The following is a 24270-nucleotide window of genomic DNA, read 5'->3' on the forward strand; positions in this document are numbered from 1 at the left end:
CCAGCTTCACCAGTCTCTGCGTCTCTGCTGTCCATCACGTCCCTGTAACATCTAGAAAACGTTCAAGTCACCTCTGTGATTCGTGTGCTTAATACTGCGTTTACACTCGCATTTTATCCAACACAAATGCTCCTGACTTTATCAACAATATGAATGCCAAATAAAAAAGATCCGTTATGTTTAGTTACTATACATGCGTTTATTTACATTGCATTCATATAAAATAAACTGTGTTGACAACAGTGAATTCTACTGTAACAGCACACATCACTCAGATGTCTATTATGGGCTCATCTGCAATTCTTTTCGAACTTTTTCCTGTCACATATTAAATATTGTAGACATTTAACAATGGTCTTTAAGATGTATATGGTTTATGTACATTCACTTTGGAGATATACGTGTGTTTACTAGATCTCCCATGTTTGCTATACATATAAAACATGTTTTTACAGAACAATCACAAATATACTATACTGTTACACCTGAAACGATTTAAAAGTTTGCTCTACGCAATTGTAACACTAGGAACAGTGTAACGTTACTCACTTTTGGAAACACCCTCGTTGTACGATGATGACGTACTGATCTCCCGTGGGCTTCTGGGATAGAAAAGTAGAAAAGTATCCCTCGATCGGTACTTCGAAATCTGGGCGGGACGCAGTAGGCATCCGGGAATCTCTCGCTTACTCTTTTGTGGTTACTCTTCTCACGTACCCATTTCGCCTACTGTATAGTAGGTAAGTAGGCATATTCGAACGATACTTAGGTATACGTACGCCTGAATCTCGCGAGAAATAGTGCTTTATCCTGGTAAATCTCGCCTACTCTTTTGTGGATTTTGAGATTTCATGCATACTTTTTCTTCGCCTACTGCTTTTTGCCTACTAAATAGTATGGAAGTATGCGATTTCGGATGCAGCCAAGGTCTTAGAGTCTGTACTTCTCCCACATGTCCGAGAGCGCATGCGTGTATCAGATGAAAATGACTGACATCTGTCACTCATATGAAGTGCTCTGGTTCATACAGACATGTGTCTCCATCTGCTGCTCACTGCACGAAACACCACAGTACAGCTGATCAACTTTATGTCTAACTTTAATGTCTTGTAGGGTACTGTTTAATAAAAGATGGAAAAAAGAAATCAGAAAAAAGTCCCCATCTCCAAAGTCCCGATCTGAAACAAAAGAATTACAAACCCAAAGTCCCGGTCCCGAACCGAATCAAATGATTTGCGAACATTTCATTTATCTGAAACATCACGTTGTTCTTTTGATTTTTATGCATGTTGGAATATTTAATAACTATTTAAAAAAGCATTGCATCTATTTTGTATTTTTAAGTCATCAGAACAGTTGTATTATAATATGAAAGTGTACTTAGATTTTTATTCTTAGTATTTTTTAATTAATCTAGTTTTCTCACAATCCAAAACGTATGATTCAGTAAGTTATGATGGCTTGAAGAGCTTTAACACCACTTCCCAAAATATTCAATAAAGCAGTGTCAATGTTTAATTCTTAGCTAAATTCCAGGAGCAAGCAGAGTAGGAACAGTGCCTTCAACTGAGGACATCTGAAAACAGCAAAATACTGTGTCAACATAAATTAAAATGGGGAAAAAGATAGCAGAAAATAAATTAATAAAAAAATACTTGGTAAAATTACTGCTTGGCAAATAAAATACATATAAACATTTGTTAATCAAATATAATTTTGACTTAAACATTTTCTTTATTTTAATGCTTAAATGTGAGGTTTACCATTTTATAAAACCTTTTCAAAGTTTTATTTGAACATTTCCTACTTGTTATTAGATAAACTGTTGTCAGTCATGTCATTTAAAATCTAGATAATGGTAATGTTATTGTTTTAGTGTTTATGCAAACAAAAAAGAAGGGTTAGTTGAACATTTAAGCTGAAGTTTGCTAATAAATCTCTCAGATGGCCACTGAACATATGAGCTAGAACAACAATGCAGCCACTCGCCAGAGAGAGAAACAACAAGTCTTGTGCCATCAGCCAATGATTTGATGCTGATTCTTTATCATGGATGTGATTGGTCTATACGTGCATGTGGGCGTGGCCTGTAAGGAAATGGAGAGGAAGGGAGCAAGTTTCTCAATATTTTTTATTTTTTATTTATTTATTGCATCCCCAGATTCCAGATTTTCAAATAGTTGTATCTAAATTTGATTTATATGACCCTTATGACTGAATTTGTGGTCCAGGGTCACATAAAGGCCTAGCTGTAAACAAACCAAAAAAAAAAAAAAGTAAAGTTGGGCTCATAGCCTTCCTCTCTCATTCATCAGAAATACGAATGTTTCTATATTTGCAATGTATTTTTTTTTTTTATTTGTTAGGTAAATTAGGCTTCAAATTGTAATACTATTTAACTATTTCACTATGTTAATTGATTAGTGTAACTTTTTATATGTTTGGGTGACTGTATTTTATTTTGATAATGAACAGGCTGTTTTGTAAGCAATGAATAAGTAGTGAGAGAGATGTGTGATCAGATCCGACGTTAACCCGGCGGACCTGGTGAAAGCAACCAGCTAGTAACCAGCAAAAAAAAATTGTATCAGTTTAAAAGCAAACTTGGAACAGTTAAATGGAACATTGTACAGGTTGCAACATGCAAAATCGTAAATTTAAAAGCAAACATTTGTACATTTTAATGGATAATTTTAACAGTTTTAATGAACTAAATGACTAGAGATCAGGGTTTGTCTTGAGTTGTGTATTTCTGAATAACTGGTTTCATTTCATCAAAAGTAAATTTGTTTTAATTGGCTCTAATGCAGTTTCTAGACTGATTTTAATTCCCCATAATCTACACAAACGTGATGATTCAATTTCAGTCTGTTAAACCAGCTGATTGTGTGTCTTTTTTATTAAACGTGATCAGGTTGAATACAAATTTAGTTTATTATAGTTTTTAAATGACAGTTTATTAAGCTAGAGTGGTTTGAGAGTATTTGACTAGAGACTATAGTGCAATTAAAGTATAAAATATCACATTAACATTTCACATAATTTTATTTTCAGATTAAAAATAAAAAAAAATAAATAAAAAAATAAAAAAAAAAAATATATATATATATATTAATAATAAAAATAAAATAATATATAATAAAATAACAAAATAATATATATATATATATATATATATATATATATATAATATATATAGAGAGAGAGAGAGAGAGAGAGAGAGAGAGAGAGAGAGAGAGAGATTGTGTTATTAGAAAAATTAACTGACTGTCACGTGCTTCCATCTGCTGGTCAAAGCAGAAAACAACAAGTACAGCTGATCAAGGCTTTCTCTGTAATACAGACCTCACTTTCAGTTTGTGCTTGATTTGCAAATATGTTATTAAAAGTAAAGCTGCTGTAAGAACAGTTGTAGTGAATGCTTTCACACTGACTTATTTTATCATGAAGAATAAGCTGTAGTAAACGTGCAGTAAAATCACTCTGACACATTCTGAAACTTACACACATTGTGTTTGTTTTGTAGTTTTTGTATACTTTAGAATAATGTTTAAGTTCATCCTTCCCAACAAATATTACTACTAATGTTAGAGCTTGAGTGCTCAAGAACATAAGTTTTACTTTAGCAAATAGGCCTGAAACAATAAGTTGCATATATTCAGATTCCTGTGAAATGAGCGGTTGGACAAAATTAGCCCAAATAAAATTTCAGTGCCATATGAATAAACAGGCTATCTAATCTAACATTACAATATAGCTATGGCTTGTTTTTTTAGCAGACTGCTTTGAAGTTGTAAAGTGTAAAATACTAAAGCCATAAACTCTTATCTAACAATACATTTTTGATCCGAAAAACATAGTCATAAAAGAATAAATTAAGCATAATATCGGGAATGAAGCTGAAAGACGGAAGTTAATTTAAGTATTTGTTTCGTGTGAATCAAAAGTGTTTTTTCTTTCCAACCGCTATCTCGATACGTCACGAAGATCCGCCCACCGCGCGGCGCCTCACTGGCTTGCTGCTGTTGGCGCGCTTTTACAGTTTAAAACTTGAACGGTTACAAACACGCAGGAACACTCGCGCGCGGGCGCAGCTTCACACACGTAAACAAACAGTCTGCAGTGATGGGGCGCATGAAGACGATCATTGAAGATCTGAATGAAGAGACCCGCTTTTTATTACAGAAACAACTCAACAAGCGATTGAACAGGTAACTATACACTTATGATACTATAATCGAAAACAATAAAACCATTTTTAAGTACTGTTGTTTGCAGTATTTTGATGCTTCTTGGGTTGAAAAACGTTACCTTCAGCACAGAATCATTCACAAGCTTAGCATGCAGGTTAACTTCGTAATCAAAACGATCTAATGTAGGTTGGTTTCATAGACTGTGATGAAATACTCATGCAGAGATGTTTTGTCCCTGATGTCCTCCTCACTTATGCTTTGTTTTATTGAGGAAGAAACGCTCTCAATGATTCAGTGCGTGAGTGAACTATCTGAATCATAGAGAATAAATGGAGAATCGTTTTGAAGTTTGACCAAAACATTAATTTGGCATTGGTAAAATATCCCTTTCATGACACAAGGCTGTGTTTATATTTGTTAGTGGTGTAAATGTATGTAAGTAAATTTTTAATTCCATTAAACTCAATTACTGTTTAGCCTAATGACATGAAGCCAACTGTAAGGCACTCAGAATATAATTCTTTCTATAGCTCACTATAACACTCTGGACAATGGTCATTTGCACAGCTGTAAAAAAAAAAAAGAATATTGTTATTTCTGGTTATGCCATTTATTTTTTTTTTTTGCCATATTTGTGAGCTATGGTTATTGGTTATGTTATCTGGCATTCAAAAAAAGTGTATATAAGGTCAGGATTTGAGCTTGGGTCTCACAAATATGAAATGAAAACATTCCCACAACACTGGATGGCCCCTGTCGTATTAATTATGTGTGGAGTCCATGGTAAACAGGTCCGTTAATGATGAATACTGTCATTTCTCTCTCCAATATCCCATGATCAGCTTTTATTTTAGATTCAGTTTTATGTTTACTTGCATTTGTAAACATTAGCCTTATAACTCTTTATCTTCTTCTTCTTAACACAGCTGCAAAAGAACAACAGGGAGGTTGGAGGACACCATAAAGGCCCTACAGAAGAAGTATGGAAAGAAAAAAGCATTAAGAGGGGTCAAGCGGATGCTGAAAAAAATCAGAAAAAAGAGGCATACCAAATGTACAAAAAGATGTATAATTTTCTTAATTACACAATATGTTTCTCAGTCTTCAATACGCTTTACTATAATATAATTTGTTTTTGAAACAGGTGGTGACAGTGTTCAAACACATTCTGGACAAAGGCATAACAATCTCCCACAACATAATAATAATTATAATAATAATAATTCTGTATCACATGGACAACCATTGATTCAGAACCCAAATGAATGTAACTTCACAATTGATCAGAAGGATGGTTGTACAGCATTTGCCCCAAACATGATAGGAAACCAAATAAATGGTGATGTTACCATGAGCCTAAATGTGGTGAGTGTCTGATCATTATGCTGAGTTGCTCATCTAAAGTGATAGTTCACCTAAAAATGAAACTTCTGTCATTAACGAACCCTTAAGTTGTTGAGTATATTTGTCTCGTTAAATACAAAAGAAGACATTTTGAAGAATGTTGGGAACCAAACAGTTGATGGTAGCCATTGATTTTTCTTATATGGAAAAAATAAATACTGTGGAAGTCAATGGCTACCAGCAACTGTTAGATACTAACAAATCCTACAAAGTATCTTGTGTGTTCAGCAGAAGAAAGAATTTCAGAGTGAGTAAATGATGACAGAATTTAAGGTATTTGTTTGCATTTCATGAATTCCTATCACGACTCCTGGAAATGTCTCCTGCCAAAAGTTTAATTTGTGTGATTTTCCTTACAGGATGATTGATGTGACAGTTTTTTTTTTCTTTGGGATTTCTTGTAATTACAGTAGATTTTGTTTATGATATGGTTTGTTTGTATGACATACTGTATATATTTATGTATGCATGTTTTTTGTTTTTTTTGCCACAGGTGCCTCACTCTACTTCAGTCAACAAACATGGTAAGAATAATCGAGGAACACTGTGGATTCATAAGTGTGATGCTTCTGCTAATAACATGACGTTCCACCTTTGTCCTGGATTTTAGAAGTTCTTCAGAACATAAAGAGTGAGATGAAATCTAGAATGAATGAGGACTCTGAGTGGATTTTAGAGGGCAGTGAATCACAGTCAGTGTCTCTAAATGAGATCTACACACAACTGTTCATCATCAATGACGAGTCGGACCCCATCAATAAAGAACATGAGATCTGGCAGATGGAGACGACACATGATTTAGACACATCAGCACTGAAAATCATAAACTATAATCAAATCTTTCAACCGTCCATGGATAAGAACAGAATCATAAAGACCGTTTTGACTAAAGGAATTGCTGGAATTGGGAAAACGTTTTCTGTGAAGAAGTTTGTCCTCGACTGGGCAAGAGGAGAATCAAATCAAGAGCTAGACTTTGTGTTTCTGCTCCCGTTTAGAGAACTGAACTTGGTTACAGGAGAAAAGAGTCTTTTTGATCTGATCTGTGTGTTTTACCCTGAGTTTAGAGAGGTGAGAGAGATCTCTAAATGGATCTGCAATAGGAAAGTTCTGTTCATCCTAGATGGTCTGGATGAATATAAGAAGGATTTGAACTTTCAGAGCAGCCTTTTGTCGGATGTGACTGAAGAAGCCACAGTGGATGTCCTTCTAGTAAACCTTCTACGAGGAAAACTGCTTCCATCCAGACACGTGTGGATCACCAGCCGTCCTGTCGCAGCTATACAGCTTCCGACTGAGATCTTCATACATGGGTACATCACACAGATCAGAGGATTCACAGATGAGCAAAAGGAGGAGTACTTTAAGAAGCAGTTTGAGAATCCAGAGCAAAGGAAAGAAGTCATCTGTCACCTGAAGAATCAGAAGAGCCTCTGGATATTGTGCCACATCCCTCTGTTTTGCTGGATTTCATCGGTTGTTCTCAGAGACATCATCGAAAGTCAAAATAAACAAAGAAACAAGCCCTCAAATCTGACGGAAATGTACATCCACTATCTGCTCATTCAGACTGAGCTGAGCCACAAGAAATATCAAGGACAATCGCTGTCACACAAATATGCTCTCATGCGGCACAAAGAAGTGATTCTGAAACTGGCAGAGCTGGCATACAGACAACTGAAGGAACAGAATGCCATTTTCAGAGAAGAAGACTTAAAGAAATATAAGATCTCTGTAGACGAAGCTAATCAATATCCTGGCGTCATTACCTGTGTCTCAAAACGCACATCTCTGTTTTACGAGACCAAACTTTTCAGCTTTGTTCATCTCAGTGTCCAGGAGTTCTTTGCAGCCATGTTTGCATTTCAAGAATTTCTATCAGGAAATCAAGACTCTCTGGAATTAGGTACAGCTAAAAAGAGAGAGAGGTCTAGTTTGTGTGACTTTTTCAAAAATTTGATTGATGAGGCCTTGAAAAGCAAAAATGGACACTTGGACCTTTTTAACAGCTTTGTCTTTGGGATTTCTTGTGATTCCAGCAGAGGGTTACTAGAAGAATTCCTGACTCCAACCAGGAGCAGTAGTTCAGATGATCACAGAAAGGTGGCCACATATGTTAAGACTTTGAGGAGGAAAGGTCTGTCTTCTGAGAGATGCATCGGTCTAGTCCGTTGCCTGGTGGAGCTCAAGAATCCGTCACTTTTGCAGGATATGCATGAGCTTGAACGCTCACGCTGCAAAGAGCCTCTCACACCATTCCAGTGCTCACTTCTGGCTTATCAGTTTGTGATGTCAGATACGAAACACCAAGAGTTTGACCTCAGGAAATACAACATCACTTTAGACGGATTTCAGAGATTCTCTCCAGCCATCACATGCTTCAGAAAGGCTCTGTAAGTACTGTGATGTTAAACATCTTCAGAATGTTTGATGAAATATTCCCAGTCGAATTTGAATATCACGGAGTTTAAATGTAAAATTGTATCAGTTTAAAAGCAAAATTTGAATAGTTTTATTATGAAATTGTAGCAGTTCAAATACACAATTCCAACAGTAAAATGATAAATTGTTAGTTTTAATGCAAGATTGTAACAGTGTTAATGCAACATTGACAGACTGAAAGGAAGCAGCTTTACAAAGCAGCACTGTGAGATCCTGAAGCGTTACCTGACATCCCCAAACTCTCACCTGACTCATCTCCATCTCAGCCACAATGGTCTGGGTCTGTCTGCACTGGAGCATCTTTCCACAGCACTCTGTGATCTAAACTGCCAGATTGAGATCCTGAACCTGAGCCACAATAACTTCCAGAGTCAGGACATGGAGCAGATCAGGAAAGTGCTTTCTGGAGAAAACATGAATCTGAGAGAACTGGACCTGAGCGACAATCCTCTCCAGGATTCAGGAGTGAAGATGCTCTCAGATGGACTGCAGAGTCCTAACTGTCATCTTCAAGTTCTGAAGTAAGACAAACTAATCAGAGTCTAAACACAGATAAAGAGGAGAATTTGGCAGAATATATTGATGTGTTTGTGCATTATAGGCTTTCAGGCTGTCAGATTCAAGGAGGAGTTTATCAGCTGCTGTCGTCTTTGAAAGTCAATTCTTCATATCTGAGAGAACTAGACCTGCGCTATAATGATCTTAGACACATCAGACAGGAGAATCTAGAGCAAGAGCTGCTCTCACTGAGGTACTGTAGCTTGTCTCTGCTGTTGTTTTTTCTCCGTTACACCAGTAAGTGGTTACTATTCATAAACAGCATCTAGCATTATTGCTCAGTAGGCTCAGTAGGTAAGTTTTAGTTAACACTGCCACAGCAGTCATGTCTCTACTATTAGAATAACACACATCAGTGCAGGAATCTGAAGAGGACAATATTTAGAAACTATAATATAATTATTTTCTCTTGTATGTTGTGTGTTGGGACTCTCCATTAGTTTTATAATGTGATTCTGCTCTCAACACTCTTCTCTAACTAGTGTTTCCACCGGAGGAGAATGCGGTCACCAACCAGGACTGGATAAATGTGAGTTTAAATATGTAACTGGATGATTTTAAAACAACATGAAGATTGGATGTTATGAATGTGCATTTGTAATTTGTAAAATCTTTTCTATTTAATTTTAAATGTGTGACTGACTGATTTACAGAAGTGCTATTATTTCATGTGTTCTCTACCAACATTATAATCATGAAAGAATGATCAAACTGCCATATTCCATCTATGATCTATTCCATCTTATTATTGTAATAATTGTAACATAAAAACATTCACCTTCTGTTAAGCTTGTGTGGAAGACTACTTGCGCTTGTGGTGCGCACATTTGACAGTTTTAATGTGAAATTATAATTCATAGTTTCAACAAAAAATCGTAAGTTTAAAAGCAAACTTTTAGCAGTTTAAATATGAGATTGTAACAGTTTTAGTGGAAAATTGTAACCATTTAAAAGCTAATTTTTAAGTATAAAAGTAAAATTTGAATGGTTTAAATGCAAAATTGTAACAGTTTAAGAAAAAATTGTTAGTTTTAATGCAAGATTGTAACTGTTAATGCAACATTGACAGACTCAAAGTGCTATACAAATACATGTGAATTGAGCATTTAAGCTGAAGTTTTCTAATAAATCTCTGTTTTTAGATTTCATAGCGCTCACCTTTGACCCTCAGACGGCTAATGAACTCCTCTCTCTGAGCGAGAACAACACTAAAGTCACTCGTCAGAAAGAGAAACAACAACTTCCTGCTAACGATGAGAGATTCGACAAGTGCAACCAGGTCCTGTGCCGCCAGCCTCTGATTGGACGCCGCTTCTTTGTGGTGGATGTGATTGGTCCAGATGTGCATGTGGGCGTGGCCTGTAAGGCACTGGAGAGGAAGGGAGCGAGTACAGCTGTGTGTCTGGGACACAATAAGATGTCGTTGAGTTTATGTTTGTCAGATAAATTATATGTGGCTCATCACAACAACAAAACCATATCATTTCAGTCAGAGTCTGTCAGTAAACTGGGTGTGTTTGTGGACCGAGACGCTGGTTCTGTTTGCTTCTATATGTTGAGTCCAGAGTATAAACTCTTGTACATGTTTGATGCTGAGTTTCCTGAGGATCAGGAGCTTTATGCTGCGTTCAGGATCCAGGACACAAACAGCTCAGTCATTCTCAGACAAGAATCGCTATAAATATATGCATTCTCTGTTTAAGACTGTGAAACTATTGTTTGAGTCATTATTACAAACAGTGTCTTGTTCATGATTCAGCTGTTATATTGTATTAAACAAAAGTGATTAAATTTAATTTCATTGCTCTCATTTCTAGGAGGCTCTTTTCTATTTGCGTCTCTCCTCTAATTCAGGAGCTCGCTGCAGCTGAGGGAACAGAAACTAGCTTAGTTACTCTACACTTGCATAAAATGACAACTTTGCTCAAAACATTTGGCTGAGCATCTACTAAACCAATAAAAAACATACTAATAATATTATTTTGGTATATATATCATGCATATATTACATTGCAGGTATCATATTAGTCAATTTTATGTCAGTTACTCCATTTTCAATAATAAAGAGACAAGTTTAGCTTAGTTTCACTAACTTTACCTTAAAATGAGAATTGAACCATTTGGTTGAGCACCGATTAAACCAGTTTTAGAAAGTCTATGAAATACACACACACACATATGGTTCAGTTGTCAGTGTTGACAGTTCATTAGACATTTAATGTCTACAATTATACTCCCACACACACATATGTGACCCTGGACTACAAAACCTGTTGAACAAATCAGCTTTCCATTGATGTATGGTTTGTTAGGACAGGACAATATTTGGCCGAGATGCAACTATGTGAAAATCTTGAATATCCAAATATTGCGAAAATCACCTTTAAAGTTGATCAAATGAAGTTCTTAGCAATGCATATTACTAATCAAAAATTACATTTTGATATATTTACGGTAGGACATTTACAAAATAAATTCATTGAACAAGATCTTAATATCCTAATGATTTTTGGCACAAAAGAAAAATCGATAATTCTGACCCATACTACGTATTGTTGGCTATTGCTACAAATATACCTGTGCTAAAACACATAGGAATAATATTAAATGCATCATATCAACACTCAGTTGGTTGTACATGTCATTCTGAAACTATTTTGTTAATTAATTGCAATTTGCAAACAAAGAACAATAGTTTTTGTTTGTTTGTTTGTTTGTTTGTTTTTGTAGTAAAGTCAATTTTTGCTTAGTTTGCACTGCCATAAAACTGCCAAATAAACAATTTGGTAGAAAAATATTTGAGTCTATTCAGCAATACCTCAGAAACTGTACTATATCCGTAAAATAGACTTACCTTTGATTTTCAAACCCAGGGAATGTGTTTGGAGTGACTCTCTTGTTGGTGATGTTGTCAACAGGTGAACACACGAGATCAAAACAGCGACACCTAGTGGATGTCTTCAGTATAACAGCAGTTAACAATTACTGTATATTCAGCTCATTCTCAATGTTCTCTACTAAACAGCTGAGCGGAAAGTTAAAGTCTACAAGACTGAATCTGTACTTCTCCCACATGTCCGAGAGCGCATGCGTGTATCAGATGAAAATGACTGACATCTGTCACTCATATGAAGTGCTCTGGTTCATACAGACATGTGTCTCCATCTGCTGCTCACCGCAGGAAACACCACAGTGTCTAACTACAGATTCAGAGACCTGCAGCTCAGTCAGTGTGCTTTATTGTGTTTAAGACATCTAAAACATCATCATAGAGTGTTTAGAGCTGAGTGATAGCATCATTTATATTTGGAGACATTGTGTTTGACGTGAGACGTTTATTGTTCAAGTATTGAAGCACAATCTGTACAACAACTGACCGCCTGTTTCTCTTCATAGAGAGAAGGTTTCCAATAAGAGTAAAAACTGAGGTCAGAAAAACAGAATTCATAAACCTGTACATGCCCATACAACAGTGATCAAACATTTATTACACAGATTCTGCTGCTCCATTTGAGCCAGGAATAATTAGAATAAACGTATAATAATATTAAAGACTAAATGAGCCACTAAAATGAGCACCAGTGGCCAGAAACATAAACATCAAAAGATAAAGGATGACAGACACGGACGGGAAGAAGAAAGAAACGTCAGGACCGTGGGTTTGGATTCACAACAGTAATGAAAACATTACCTTTAAATCATCTACAGATGCACTTCTCAACCCTTCGGACTCAAAAGTCAACAATAATTATGACCAATCTGTTTGTTTTTCATTTTTATTAAACAGAAATTGAGGTATCAATATATTTAATTAGCTGTGATTCCTTTTGTGATTCCAAAAGTTTCAAAAACGTTCAAATTGGTTTTTAAAAAGCACTTTAGAGTTAGATTGTTTTAAAATCATTCAAAAATGTAGAAGTTTTGAGTTTTAATGATGCATTTGAATTTAGTTAAAAATATATATATTTTTAAATCAGCATTTTATTTTAAGATTTAGATTATTTGAATATGATTTAAAGAAAATGTTTAAAATATTTTTAAAAATGAACTGAAATACTTTTAAGTCCCCCTGGTTGAGAACTGCTGATCTAAATGAAAAACAAGGAATAAATAGTTTTCTCTCTAACAGATCAAACTAAATAACAAAAACAAAAACAAAAAAATCATGTGTGAATTAGAATATGAAAATGTGAGCAAAAGAAGCAGGAAGAATAACACTTTTTTGCTTCAAATCCTGAAAAACAATGTTCCAAATTCCTGACTGATTTTCAATATTAGGTTTTTTTTATTTTATTTTGTGGCATAACTTTTTGTCCTACATATCCTGAATGGGTGATGAAGATATGAGCCTCATTAAGATGTGCTGGAAGCAAGCGCTCAAGTGAACATCCCTTCATTATAACGGCAGAAAGTTCTTCTGGTCTTCTGCTTGATCAATACTGGCCCAAATGTACTGTAAACGCCCGCCTGTCAATCATCGCACTAACCCCACCCCCTACCCGTCAATCACGCAGACTCCGCCCACCGAGCGTCATGCCGCGGCGTCGGCGATCAGAGGAGACTAGTGTCAGTCCTGTAGCGCCGCGGCTTCATCACAGGAAGTTGTTAGAGATCTGCCGCTGGTGTTCAAACAGGTCCTCTGCCTCTGCGCTGTAAGCGTCTCCTGAAACACAAACAACCTTCATCAGCACTAAACTTCCTGAAAACAACTCTCACTCAGAAATGGCTCAGACATCCCACAAATAATAAGAAAGAAAGGAGCTGAAATAGTGTTTTCTTGTGAAATACACTTCAATCTTTGGAGTTTAATTTACAGCTTAAAACAATGTTCCTTTATTTGATTTAAAATGTATTTATTTTTATCAGTTATTGTAGTAAAAAATAAGAATTGTAAATTTCTATTAAGTTTCACAAATAACTAAAAACAAACAGCAAGTAACACTGAATTAAAGTTTGAACTAGAAAGGCAATATATATTTAAATAATACAATAATCTAATATAAGTTTTAATTTTTATTTTAATTTCATGTATTCTTTAGTTTTTATTTATTGCAAGAAAAAAAAATCTTTCCCTTCATAAAAAAAATTTAAATATTTTGTATAAATGTATGTATTTGTGACCCTGGACCACAAAACCAGTTTTATGTAGCAATAGCCAAAAATACATTGTATGGGTCAAAATTATATTTTTCTTTTAGGCAAAAAATCCTTAGGATATTAAGATCATGTTTAATGAAAATATTTGGGGAATTTCCTACTGTAAATATGTCAAAACGTAATTTTGGATTAGTAATATGCATTGCTAAGAACTTTAAACATGACTTTCTCAATATTTTAGTATAGATTTGTAATATTGGCCTTTATATACCTTTTGTGACATCAGCATCAATTGAACATATGCACGGAGCATTTTTTAAATCTTGTCATATTTTAAAGCCTTTATTATTTTTAACTCTACAGCTGTGCAATTCATTTCAGAGATTCACGTTTAATTCATAAAGACCACATGGAAACAATTTCTTTTTTTCAGATGAAAATGAGATGAAATTACCCATATAACCAGAAGATGGCAGCAGAGGATCAATCATTGGCTGCTATATTAACTCTCTAGTGTTTTCAAAACTTCTTGGTTTTCAATTTATTGTAAAAGTATTAGTCTCATAAATTGTAGTAATTTTACCACACAGAACTATCTAATCTAGCAGGTCTGATGCCGGTCTCACCGCTGTGGCAGCCGTACAGATACACACGTCCTCCGTCGTAACGGCAGCGGCAGCGTATCACGTTATTCTGGAAATCAGACTCGGCCATATCCAGCGACGGATTGACCTCCACCTGCAGACAAACAACAGTCAGCTTCATCCCAACAACACAAATCACACACACATGTCCTCATGAAACACTACAGCTGAATCAATACGCTAGTATGGTGCTACAGTGTGCCTCCGTCTCAATATATCAAATTAAAATGAAACGTTATTTCATGAGAGCGTACACCTGAAGCATGCGCTAAAAACCTGTCAAACAGCACCTGATTACTAAGCTATCTTTATATATAGTCTGATTGGCTAATACTGTCAAAAACACACAATGATTGCATATAAACACAGTTGGTTATGTCTAAAGCAAAAGTAAACAGTTGAGAGAAAAAGGCCTGCGCCTCTGTAGACATTAGATGCGTGCAGCTCTTAAAGCGACAGAACTGAACATGCTGCCGATTGTCATTAAAGAGACAGTTCACCAAAAAATGCACTGTTCTCCCAAACCTCTATTCATTTTTTTCTTGTGCTGAACACAGAAGAATATACTTTGAAGAATGTGCACAACAGTAGCACTTTGATAGGGGGAAAAATAAACCAAATACTGCTTGGTAACCCACATTCTGCAAAATAGGTTTTGTGCTCAACATGTTTTATGTTTAAAAAAAACTGGAGAGTGAGTAAACGATGACAGAATTGTCCTTTTTAGGTGATGGTAGGCTAATAAAAGTAAACACAGAAAAATCCCTCACTGCTCTTGACTGAACAACTTTAATAAAGCTGCTTTCGATATATCATTTATTTTTATAGTGTATAACGTGTTGTATTTTATATTTGTTCATTCAATTTCTTAAATGCTACTGATAAACACACCTACTGTACCTGAACATTAAAGCACTGTTTGTTTTATTTGGCTGTTATGTGTATTTGTAACAGCTAGCCTATATTTGTTTTTGTTTTTTAATAACAAAAAATTTGACCTAAACATCTGCCATTCTTTTTATTTTATATTTTGTTGTAAGGCTTTGGTTTTAAAATAGGGAAATTAGTTTGGCTGTACTTGCAAAATAGTATAAAACCAAAAAAGAATTGTGAGAAAATCATGAATGTGATATTTCTGGAAAAAAAAATTATAGTGATATGATATTTTTGCCATTTCGTCCACCCCTACACTGTAAAAGATTTCACCAGATTCAACTTAAAAACCTAAGTTCAGCAGCTGCCTTAAAAAGTTGAATTTAATCCACTTCAAACTACAAGTCTTTATAATATATTACAATCAAATGAGTTGATTTAACTTGTGAGTTGAAATTACTTAAATTGATTTAACTTAGAATTTTAAGGCAGCAGCTAAAAACTAAAGTTTTTAAGTTGAAACTGGTGAAAACTTTTTACAGTGTAGTCTTAACAGATATAAACACAAATATAACACAAAAATATCTCTATGAATATAAGGGTGAAATTTATTCATGTTAATGCTATAAAAATCTCAGATCCTTAAGATTTTTTTCTCTCTGAGCTTCTTTTCTCTCCCATTGTTCAAAAACGTTTTTTTTCTCAACATGACAGTAATATTACATTAGGTTTGCACTGCATGCTGACTTCCTCATTTCTGTTCTCTCATTACCTCTTGGAAAGAAAATAATCGGAGACAATAAAGTTTTTATTAGAGAAGTTTTCTGAGAAAGAACGAGAGAAATAAGCAAACAGAGAAAAGTTCTTGAAAACTAAAGTTTCTGAAAAAAGTGTTTTTTAAAACAGGTTTTTGAAGACAGCTTTTATGAAAACTAAAGAAAATGTGAAAGTTAAACATAAAAAAAAAAAAGTTTCTGAAGACAGAAAAGTTTAGATCTGAGGTTGTATATGTGTTTATTTCCGGCTGCGGTTCAGCGTTTGAGCAGAAACGTGTTTCCCAGAAAACTAGAAGAAGGAAGGAGTGAGCGCTGAAGGTCAGACGGAGATCTAATGATCCTTTAAACTCGTTATTCTCCGGCCTAATGAGCTCGTTCTGCTCTGATGACGGAGATTTTCCTTCCCGCACCGACAGGAAAAACCATCTGAGCTCACAGAGCTGTTGTTTCATACACAGACACTCACACACACTAACAACAAACACTCTGATCTCACAAACATGAAGGCTGAGTTTCTGTTTAACCTTCTGCTGCTGTTGGCTGGAAAACTATATGTTGTGATTTTGAGAACTTGTTACTACAGAGCTATCAGAATGTAGTTCAAATAAAAATCATGCATGGAAATGAATGAGGAGTGAATCCGTCTAGTGGCAATGTTCAGTACTGCGCCCAAAATACATTTTTTTATATCAACCTCAAATTTGGAGCACATAATAATAATAATACACTGCAAAAAATGATTTTCTTCCTTAGTATCTTTGTCTTGTTTTCTAGTGTAAATATATATATTTTTTAATCAAGATGCATTTACCTGACAAGTAAAATGACTTAAGATGTCTAGTTTTCTGAATAAATAATTTAAACTGTGTTAGTTTTAGCTTAAAGCAAGCAACAATATCTGCCAATGAATTAAGATTATTATATTTTTTACCCCAAAATCGTTTATCATTTTTCCTTTCTTTTTTATAATTAATTAAAAGATTGTTTTATCATTTTTTAAATAAAATATGTTTTCTTCTTTTTATAAGAAAGTCAAATATCTTATAATAATACAATTTTTTTTTATTACTTTCTTGCTTAAAATTATTTTCTTTTTTATAATGAAATATTATCTAATAATAATACAGAATTTATGAAAATGAAATACGTTCGTCTTCCTTATAACAAAAATAATAAAATATTAAAGATTTTTGAAATTCTAAGAGAAAGTCTATTTTAATAAAATTCTTCTATTTTTCTTTTACTGGAAAAACATATTTTCTTTCTTAGTATTTTAGTCTTGTTTTCTAGTATAAATATCTACAAATTCTTGAATCAAGATGCATTTACCTGACAATTAAAATGACTTAAGATACTATGTCTAGTTTTCTGAATATATAATCTAAATTTTGTTAGTTTTTGCTTAAAACAAGAGAAAAATATTATTTAGTCTTTGAATTAAGATTAGTTTTCTTTCCCCAAAATTGTTTATCATTTTCCCTTTCTTTTTTATAATAAAATAAAAGATTGTCTTATAATTTTTTCCTTCTTTTTATAAGAAAATCTAATATTTCATAATAACCAAATTCAAATAAAGTAGATTTATTTGATTGTTTTAATTGGTTAGATTAGGGCGTGCGCGACCTCTGACCTGGAAGATGTAGTCTCCGGGCCGCACGTCGGTGATGTCCACCCATTGGCAGTCGATGTCGTGGCGGTACGTATCCCAGCAGCCCACAGTGATGCCCTGTTCGCCCATGTTATAGCAGGCGTAGCGCTTTGTCAGACCTGTTATTGTGGAGATGCAGCATAAAAGAACAATTATTTTGTAATGTTTTTGGGAAAAAAAGAAGAGAAAAAAGTATTTGGAAATATTTTTAAAAAAGAAAAACATATTTGAAAAATAAAGAAAGTCTGAAAAACATTGGGAAAAGAAACATCTTTGAAACAAGACAAAAATTCTGACAGAAAAAAAATCTTTGGGAAAAAAAAAGTCTTTGAAAAAAAAAATAAAAACATTTTGAGAAAATAAACATCTTTGAAAAAAGACAAAATTTGTAAAAAAAAATTGACAGAAAAAAATCTTTGAAAAGAAAAGTCTTTGGGAAAAAAAGTGAATACATGAATTAAAAAACAAAACGAAACATTGGTTTTTGTCAAAAGACTTAGATAAACGTATTTATCTAAAAAAGATAAACATATTTGAAAAATAAAAAAGTGAAAACATTTTGGGGAAAAAAGAAGATAGTCTTTAAAAAAGAAAAAAAATCATTGAAAAAAATACAAAAAATAAATATATGAACAAAAAAGTGTTTAGAGGTTAGACAATCAGCTCATTGTTATTATGCAGAAGATCATTTAAAAATATATATATTTTGTATAAAAAATGAAAAAATAAAAATAAAAAAGTTTGGGGGAAAGAAAAAATCTTTAAAAAAAAAGACAAAACTCGTTAAAATGATTGAAAGAAAAAAATCTTTGAAAAAAATACAAATATATATATATATATACGCACAAGCATAGACCCTTATGACTGGTTTTGTGGTCCAGGGTTACATATGGTTCTAAAAGTAAAAATACAACTCAAAAAATACATAAAGCGAATAAAAGTAAAACTGTGATGTATAAAGTGTTAAATGAGCTGAGGGTTTGTGGTTATCCGTCAGTAAAGATGGCAGCATTCATAAAGGAGTTTTACCGTCAGGGCAGTATGTGTCCTCCAGACAGAAACTGGCCTTGTGACCCTCCGCGACCTTCGTGCCGTTCAGGGTCAGGAGGTCATAGTGCGTGAACACCTCGATGCTGTGGTAATGCCTGTAAGACACCAGTCACACGGTCAAACCAACCACCTGACACCAGCCTAGGCCTCTGATTGGCCTGTAAAGTGTCACATGACACCTCATTGAGTGCTGGACCAGAACTTCAACTGACCGCAGAATCCTGGCCGCAGTTATTATAGACGTATTACATAGACGTATTTAAGATTTTAAGCAAAAAGGCTAAAAAACCAAATACAGTCACTATTAATAAGATTGAAAGATTTATCACGGTCGACCAGTAGGTGTTGCTGTTATCAGACTGATGTGGTGTGTTTAGTGTGAGGTGACAAAGGCATACACAGAGTTTGGTTTCATAATGTCAAATCTTTGCAGAGATAAAGCATTAGAGTCATTTTGGCATCAAGGCTAAAATTTGTAGCGACGCTGTATGAAAACAGTTTCATCTATCAACATGAAATCCATAACTGTTTGTCAGCACAGTCTGAAGGAGATCTGACTCAATTTTGGTGAAAATTGGACCAACGGTCTAGGACAAGTTAGAAAAAGTAGGTTTTCAACATAAATCTATATGGCGGACAGGAAGTTCAGCCTACAAGGGTATAATTGGTATCTATGTTGTCAGCATAGGAATATTTTGAGACCACTTTCTTACAATAAGCTAATGCTATCTACAGTTATTAGCATTTTTGGAACTTTCATAATTAATGGTTAATGAATGGTTTATTACTCTTGACCAATCGGTGGCGCTGTTACCAAATTGATGTGGCCTGATCGGTGTGAGAAGACAATGCAACAACCTAAATTTTGTCAAAATATTCATTTATGCTTTAAATGAAAACCGTTTCATATTTTGACGCAAAATCCATAACTTTTTGTCAGCATGGTCTGTAGATGATCCAAGTTAAATTTGGTGAAAATCGGACCAACCGTCTAGGAAGAGTTAGAAAAAGTTTTACAGCATTAATCAAAATAGCGGACAGGAAGTTCGGCCAATTTTGGCAAAATTGATATCAATGTTCTCGACATGACCCAAGGAATATATTGAGATCACTTTCATCACAATAAGCAATTTTGATCAGAAGTTATTAGCATTTTTAGAAAGTTCATTATAACAAAGTGGCACTGCCCTCAAACGTTTTGAGTACTGTCAGGGCATGGTGCCAAAGACACATACCAAGTTTTGAAATGATATGTCAATGACTTCGTAAAATATAGCATTTTTTGACAAAATTCAAAACGGGGTCAAATGGCTGACATGGGAAAATTTGGTATTGTTCAACGCAGCATGCTCATCAGAAACAAAAGAGACCAGTTTTGAGACTTTCAGCCAAACCATTCAGTAGTTATTAGCCAAAATAGCAATTTTTGTATCTCCTGACCACTAGGTGGCACTGTGACGAAACACTGCAGGTAGACTCAGGTCATGCTTGTTATAATACACACCAAGTTTGGTCCCAATACGCCAAACCGTTGCAGAGACACAGCCTCACATCCATTTTTGTGTGCTTTTCGTAGATTTTGTTTGTGCATTATTTGAGAACGGTTGACTAATCAACTTTTTGCCAGCATGGTCTGAAGATGATCTGAGCCGATTTTGACAAAAATCAGACAAACCATCTAGGACGAGTCTGAAAAAGTAGCTTTTATGAACAATTAAAAATAGAAATAAAACTAAACCTTAAGATTTTTAAATTTTGCTGAAAGCCAAATTGCTCGTTGCTGGAATCTTGTCTCGAGTAGTTAGGACACGGTGTAATGCTCAAACTGAGGCAGACAGACAGGAGACACTCACCTGTGGCACTGGTGCCAGGTCCAGGACTCTCGTGAGGCTCGCGGTCTGAAGTCGGCTCGTCCCAGGTTCATGATGCGAGAGGAGAAGCGCAGCAGGCGGCGGTGTCCGTACGGCCAGTTCATGCGGGCGGCAGAAGAAGACAGACAGTTCTCCTCGTGAGCGCAGGTGAGCAGATGCAGCGGTCGGTCCTCCAGATACGCAGACTCCTGCACCAGCTGCGCGTCCACCACCAGATCCGGAGCCACTGACCAACAAACACCACATGTTCAGCAACGGATTGTGTGCATTTGTGCGGTATATGGGTCAAAGACGATAAAGGGTTCAAGCAAGTGTAATACTGCTTTAAATTGTTTTCTGTTTAAAGGGGTCCTATTATGCTCTTTTAAAAAGTCTTTATTTTGTTTTAGGGGTGCAATAAAACATGCACTTATGCTTGGTGGTTCCAACGTATTTATTTTCACAAAATTGTCATTATTACAATAGCTTTCTCACCGGGCTGGCACAAATTGCTCAATTAATTCCAGGTTTGATGAAGGTCCATTTTGACACTTTTATTTTCCAAAAACATATTTGAAACCTTAAAAAGTAGACACTTTACTTACATTTAATGTGCTTCTATGGACATAAAATCACTTTTGTACATTTCTTTTGACTTGGACATCTTAAAATCTTTGACCCATTTGTATATTTATACAACATTTTTTTCTGGTCCTCGAATCTGATTGGCTGATAGGAGTGCGATATTAGAGCGATATCAGAACTCCAACAGCCGTTTCATAGTTTGTAACAAATAATATTTATTTATAAATATTTATAATATTTATAAATAATATTTAATGTAAAAAATAGTAGTATTTAAAAGTATTTAGTATTGAGAAACAGTGTTTTTGTTCATGATGGTGATTTTAGTTACATTGTTCCACTATTAGATGACGAAAAGAGTCAGCAGGAAAGACTTTTAGGCTAAAAAATAAAGAAACTGTTATTTTTAGTTTTAACAACAGCTTGACGCAGCTAACAAATGCACTGAGCTGCGCTGTCTTCTGAAATCAGCGTTAACAGATGAAAGGATATTACGACAAAGATAACGCTTTCCACAGCGGACATTCAAACTAATGTTTCACGATCACTCAGTCCATCTCTCTCTCATAACACTTTGAGCTTTTAATTCGGTAATACAATATGCTTTCAATGAAGCAACTCAATGTTTGTTCATTACTAGTTCAACAGTGACGTTTTGGAATTAGTAACGGAGGCTTGTGCTCAGCTGATTAACTTTAGATTTGAATCCATGGCGGAAGGGAGTAGTTCTGCACAAAAGAGGGATTTTAAAGATGCTCCACTGTTGTTTCTCATGTATTTACACAATCGTGCCATCAAACTGTTGTATAAATGCAATATCACTCTCGTAGACATGAGATATGGCATGCTGTGATTATCTACACCCGAATCACAGCAGTGCTGATATACAGCCATATCTCATGTCTACTGTGTGATATTGCTCATATATGTGTCTGTGTGTGTGTGTGTGTGTGTGTGTGTGTGTGTGTGTGTGTGTGTGTGTGTGTGTGTGTGTGTGTGTGTGTGTGTGTGTGTGCGTGTGCGTGTGCGTGTGCGTGTGTGTGTGTGTGTGTGTGTTGAGGTGTGTTCATACCATCCGCACAGGTGACTCCGGCGGCTCTGGTTCCTCCTCCGCGTGGGCAGTACATCTGTCCGTTCCTGCGGCACTGCTGGATGGAGATCTCGGTGCCGACGCAGTGCGTTCCGCTCAGAAGCACGTCCTCCGCTCCGGAGCTGCTGGGCCAGTACCAGGTCTCCTGCGGGACGGACACACGTGACAGAGGCCGCAGGAATCCGCAGAGTCTAATAACGGCCGCTATTACAGCTAATTCATGCACATTATCAAATATTTTCCACGTTCCTCTCCACCGTCTATTTAGCGAGAGCCGCTTTTAAACGGGCTTTTATAAGAGTGCAAATGTGATCCAGTCCAGCAGCTCTATTTTGGGTTTGTTTTCTCTCTGGGTTTCCTGCTCTTTCCCTGAATCTGTGCAGGGCTGTAATTAGCTCTGCATGGGAAACAACAGCCGTGAAAACAAAAGCTCCACGGATGTAAACACTGACAGCAGACGAATGAAACGCATTCAGCTATGCAATACTGAATAAACTGACGGTTAATGAGCGGCTCGACACGATGATCAAAAACAAGTCATTTCAATGTGTGAATATTGCATAGTCGCTCATAAGAGTCTTTCAATACTGTTTCAGTACAATGACAATCGAGTTGAGAGAGTTTGTGCTAATTCAGAAGTGTTACCGCCTCTTCACACCAACAAACATTTGGCAGGAAGAAATGACATTTCTGACACCCTCTGGTCACAGAAAAGAAATAAAGTCAAACAGTACTGACGTGCTTTCGGTTCAGATGTTTTTTCACTATGTTCCCACAAAAAACTCATGTGACTTTTCCTCACCAGATCAGGATAACTGAACTAACCAGAGCACCGATCTCGTCGCACACATTCTCAAATACTGTTTTATTAATTTTGAAACACCTGAGCCCAATTTCATAATCTAAATAATTGAGTGTATTTATCTTTCAGAACTGTCTCACATGATTGATTCCCAACCATCTGAACACAAGATTGTTTTCTATTACTGCATTTTCATCTGCCACACGTCATAACCCCAACCTTAACCCATTTCTATTACAAATAATTTGTACCATTTTTTTAAGAAAGTTGCGATTTTAATCTCTTAAAGGAGAAGTTCACTTCCAGAACAAAAATTTACAGATCATTTTCTCACCCTCTTGTCATCAAATCAATGTCTTTCTTTCTTCAGTCATGAAGAAATTATGTTTTTTGACGAAAACATTTCAGGAGTGTTCTCCATATAGTGGACTTCTATGGTGCCCCAATTTGAACTTTCAAAATGCAGTTTAAATGCAGCTTCAAAGGACTCTAAACGATCCCAGCAGAGGAAGAAGAGTCTTATCTAGCGTAACAATCATTTAGGGTATGTCGAAAAAACCCATCTCATTTTCACCTCCAACCATTAAAATTGACCTAAATCGATGTTTTACCTTTTTTTTGTAAAGGGCGTTTGATCTTCTTTGCACGTTCACTTTGTAAACACTGGGTCAGTACTTCTGCAGCGATGTACGACGATTTTAAAGTTGGAGGAGAAAATGAGATGGGAGTTTTTGACATTACCCTAACTGTCTTGAACCGGAATACACAGAGTTCACACAGAGCTAGACAAGATGAGCATTTAAGGGTAAAAGGTATATAAATTAGTGCTGTCAAACGATTAATCGCGATTAATCACATCCAAAATAAAAGTTGTTGTTTACATAATATAAGTGTGTCTACTGTGTATATTTATTATGTATATATAAATACACACACATACAGTATATATTTTTTATTTATTTTGAAATACATTTTTATTCAATAATTAATATTATATATAAATATATTTAATATATAAACATAACATATTTTTCTTAAATACATCCATGCATATGTGTGTATTTATATTTACATATTAAATATACCCAGTGCACACACATATATTATGTAAACAACAACTTTTATTTTGGATGCGATAAATCGGTGGACAGCACTAATATAAATTGTCAATCGAAATATTTTTCATATTAAACATTTGTTCTGGTGTGAACATTCTGGTGCAGCACCGTGATACAGTAAGTAAATGCTTCTCCGTCAT

The 24270-nt window shown here is 35.2% G+C and overlaps 2 protein-coding genes across 2 annotated transcripts in view; one reads left to right on the top strand and one right to left on the bottom strand.

Moving 5' to 3' along the window:
• The first annotated feature begins 4125 nt into the window (after positions 1-4125).
• On the top strand, positions 4126-10278 carry LOC141294271 (protein NLRC3-like). Its single transcript, XM_073826348.1, has 8 exons — positions 4126-4211; positions 5120-5201; positions 6091-6121; positions 6208-7990; positions 8213-8560; positions 8641-8814; positions 9080-9126; positions 9740-10278. The coding sequence occupies exons 1-8, from the start codon at positions 4126-4128 to the stop codon at positions 10276-10278; spliced, it is 3090 nt and encodes a 1029-aa protein (XP_073682449.1).
• A 1634-nt stretch (positions 10279-11912) lies between these two features.
• The window catches only part of LOC141293575 (lysyl oxidase homolog 4), a 30506-nt gene continuing 18148 nt past the window's right edge, over positions 11913-24270 (bottom strand). Inside the window, exons 10-15 of the mRNA XM_073825601.1 lie at positions 22193-22355; positions 20539-20782; positions 18665-18780; positions 17618-17754; positions 14321-14432; positions 11913-13260 (exon numbers count right to left, since the gene is read on the bottom strand). Of these exons, the coding sequence (XP_073681702.1) occupies positions 13190-13260; positions 14321-14432; positions 17618-17754; positions 18665-18780; positions 20539-20782; positions 22193-22355 (843 nt within the window). The 3' untranslated portion in view covers positions 11913-13189. The remainder of the gene's footprint in view (positions 13261-14320; positions 14433-17617; positions 17755-18664; positions 18781-20538; positions 20783-22192; positions 22356-24270) is intronic.

Source organism: Garra rufa, chromosome 20 (genome assembly GCF_049309525.1).
Source record: "Garra rufa chromosome 20, GarRuf1.0, whole genome shotgun sequence".
In the NCBI taxonomy this organism is placed as follows: domain Eukaryota; kingdom Metazoa; phylum Chordata; class Actinopteri; order Cypriniformes; family Cyprinidae; genus Garra; species Garra rufa.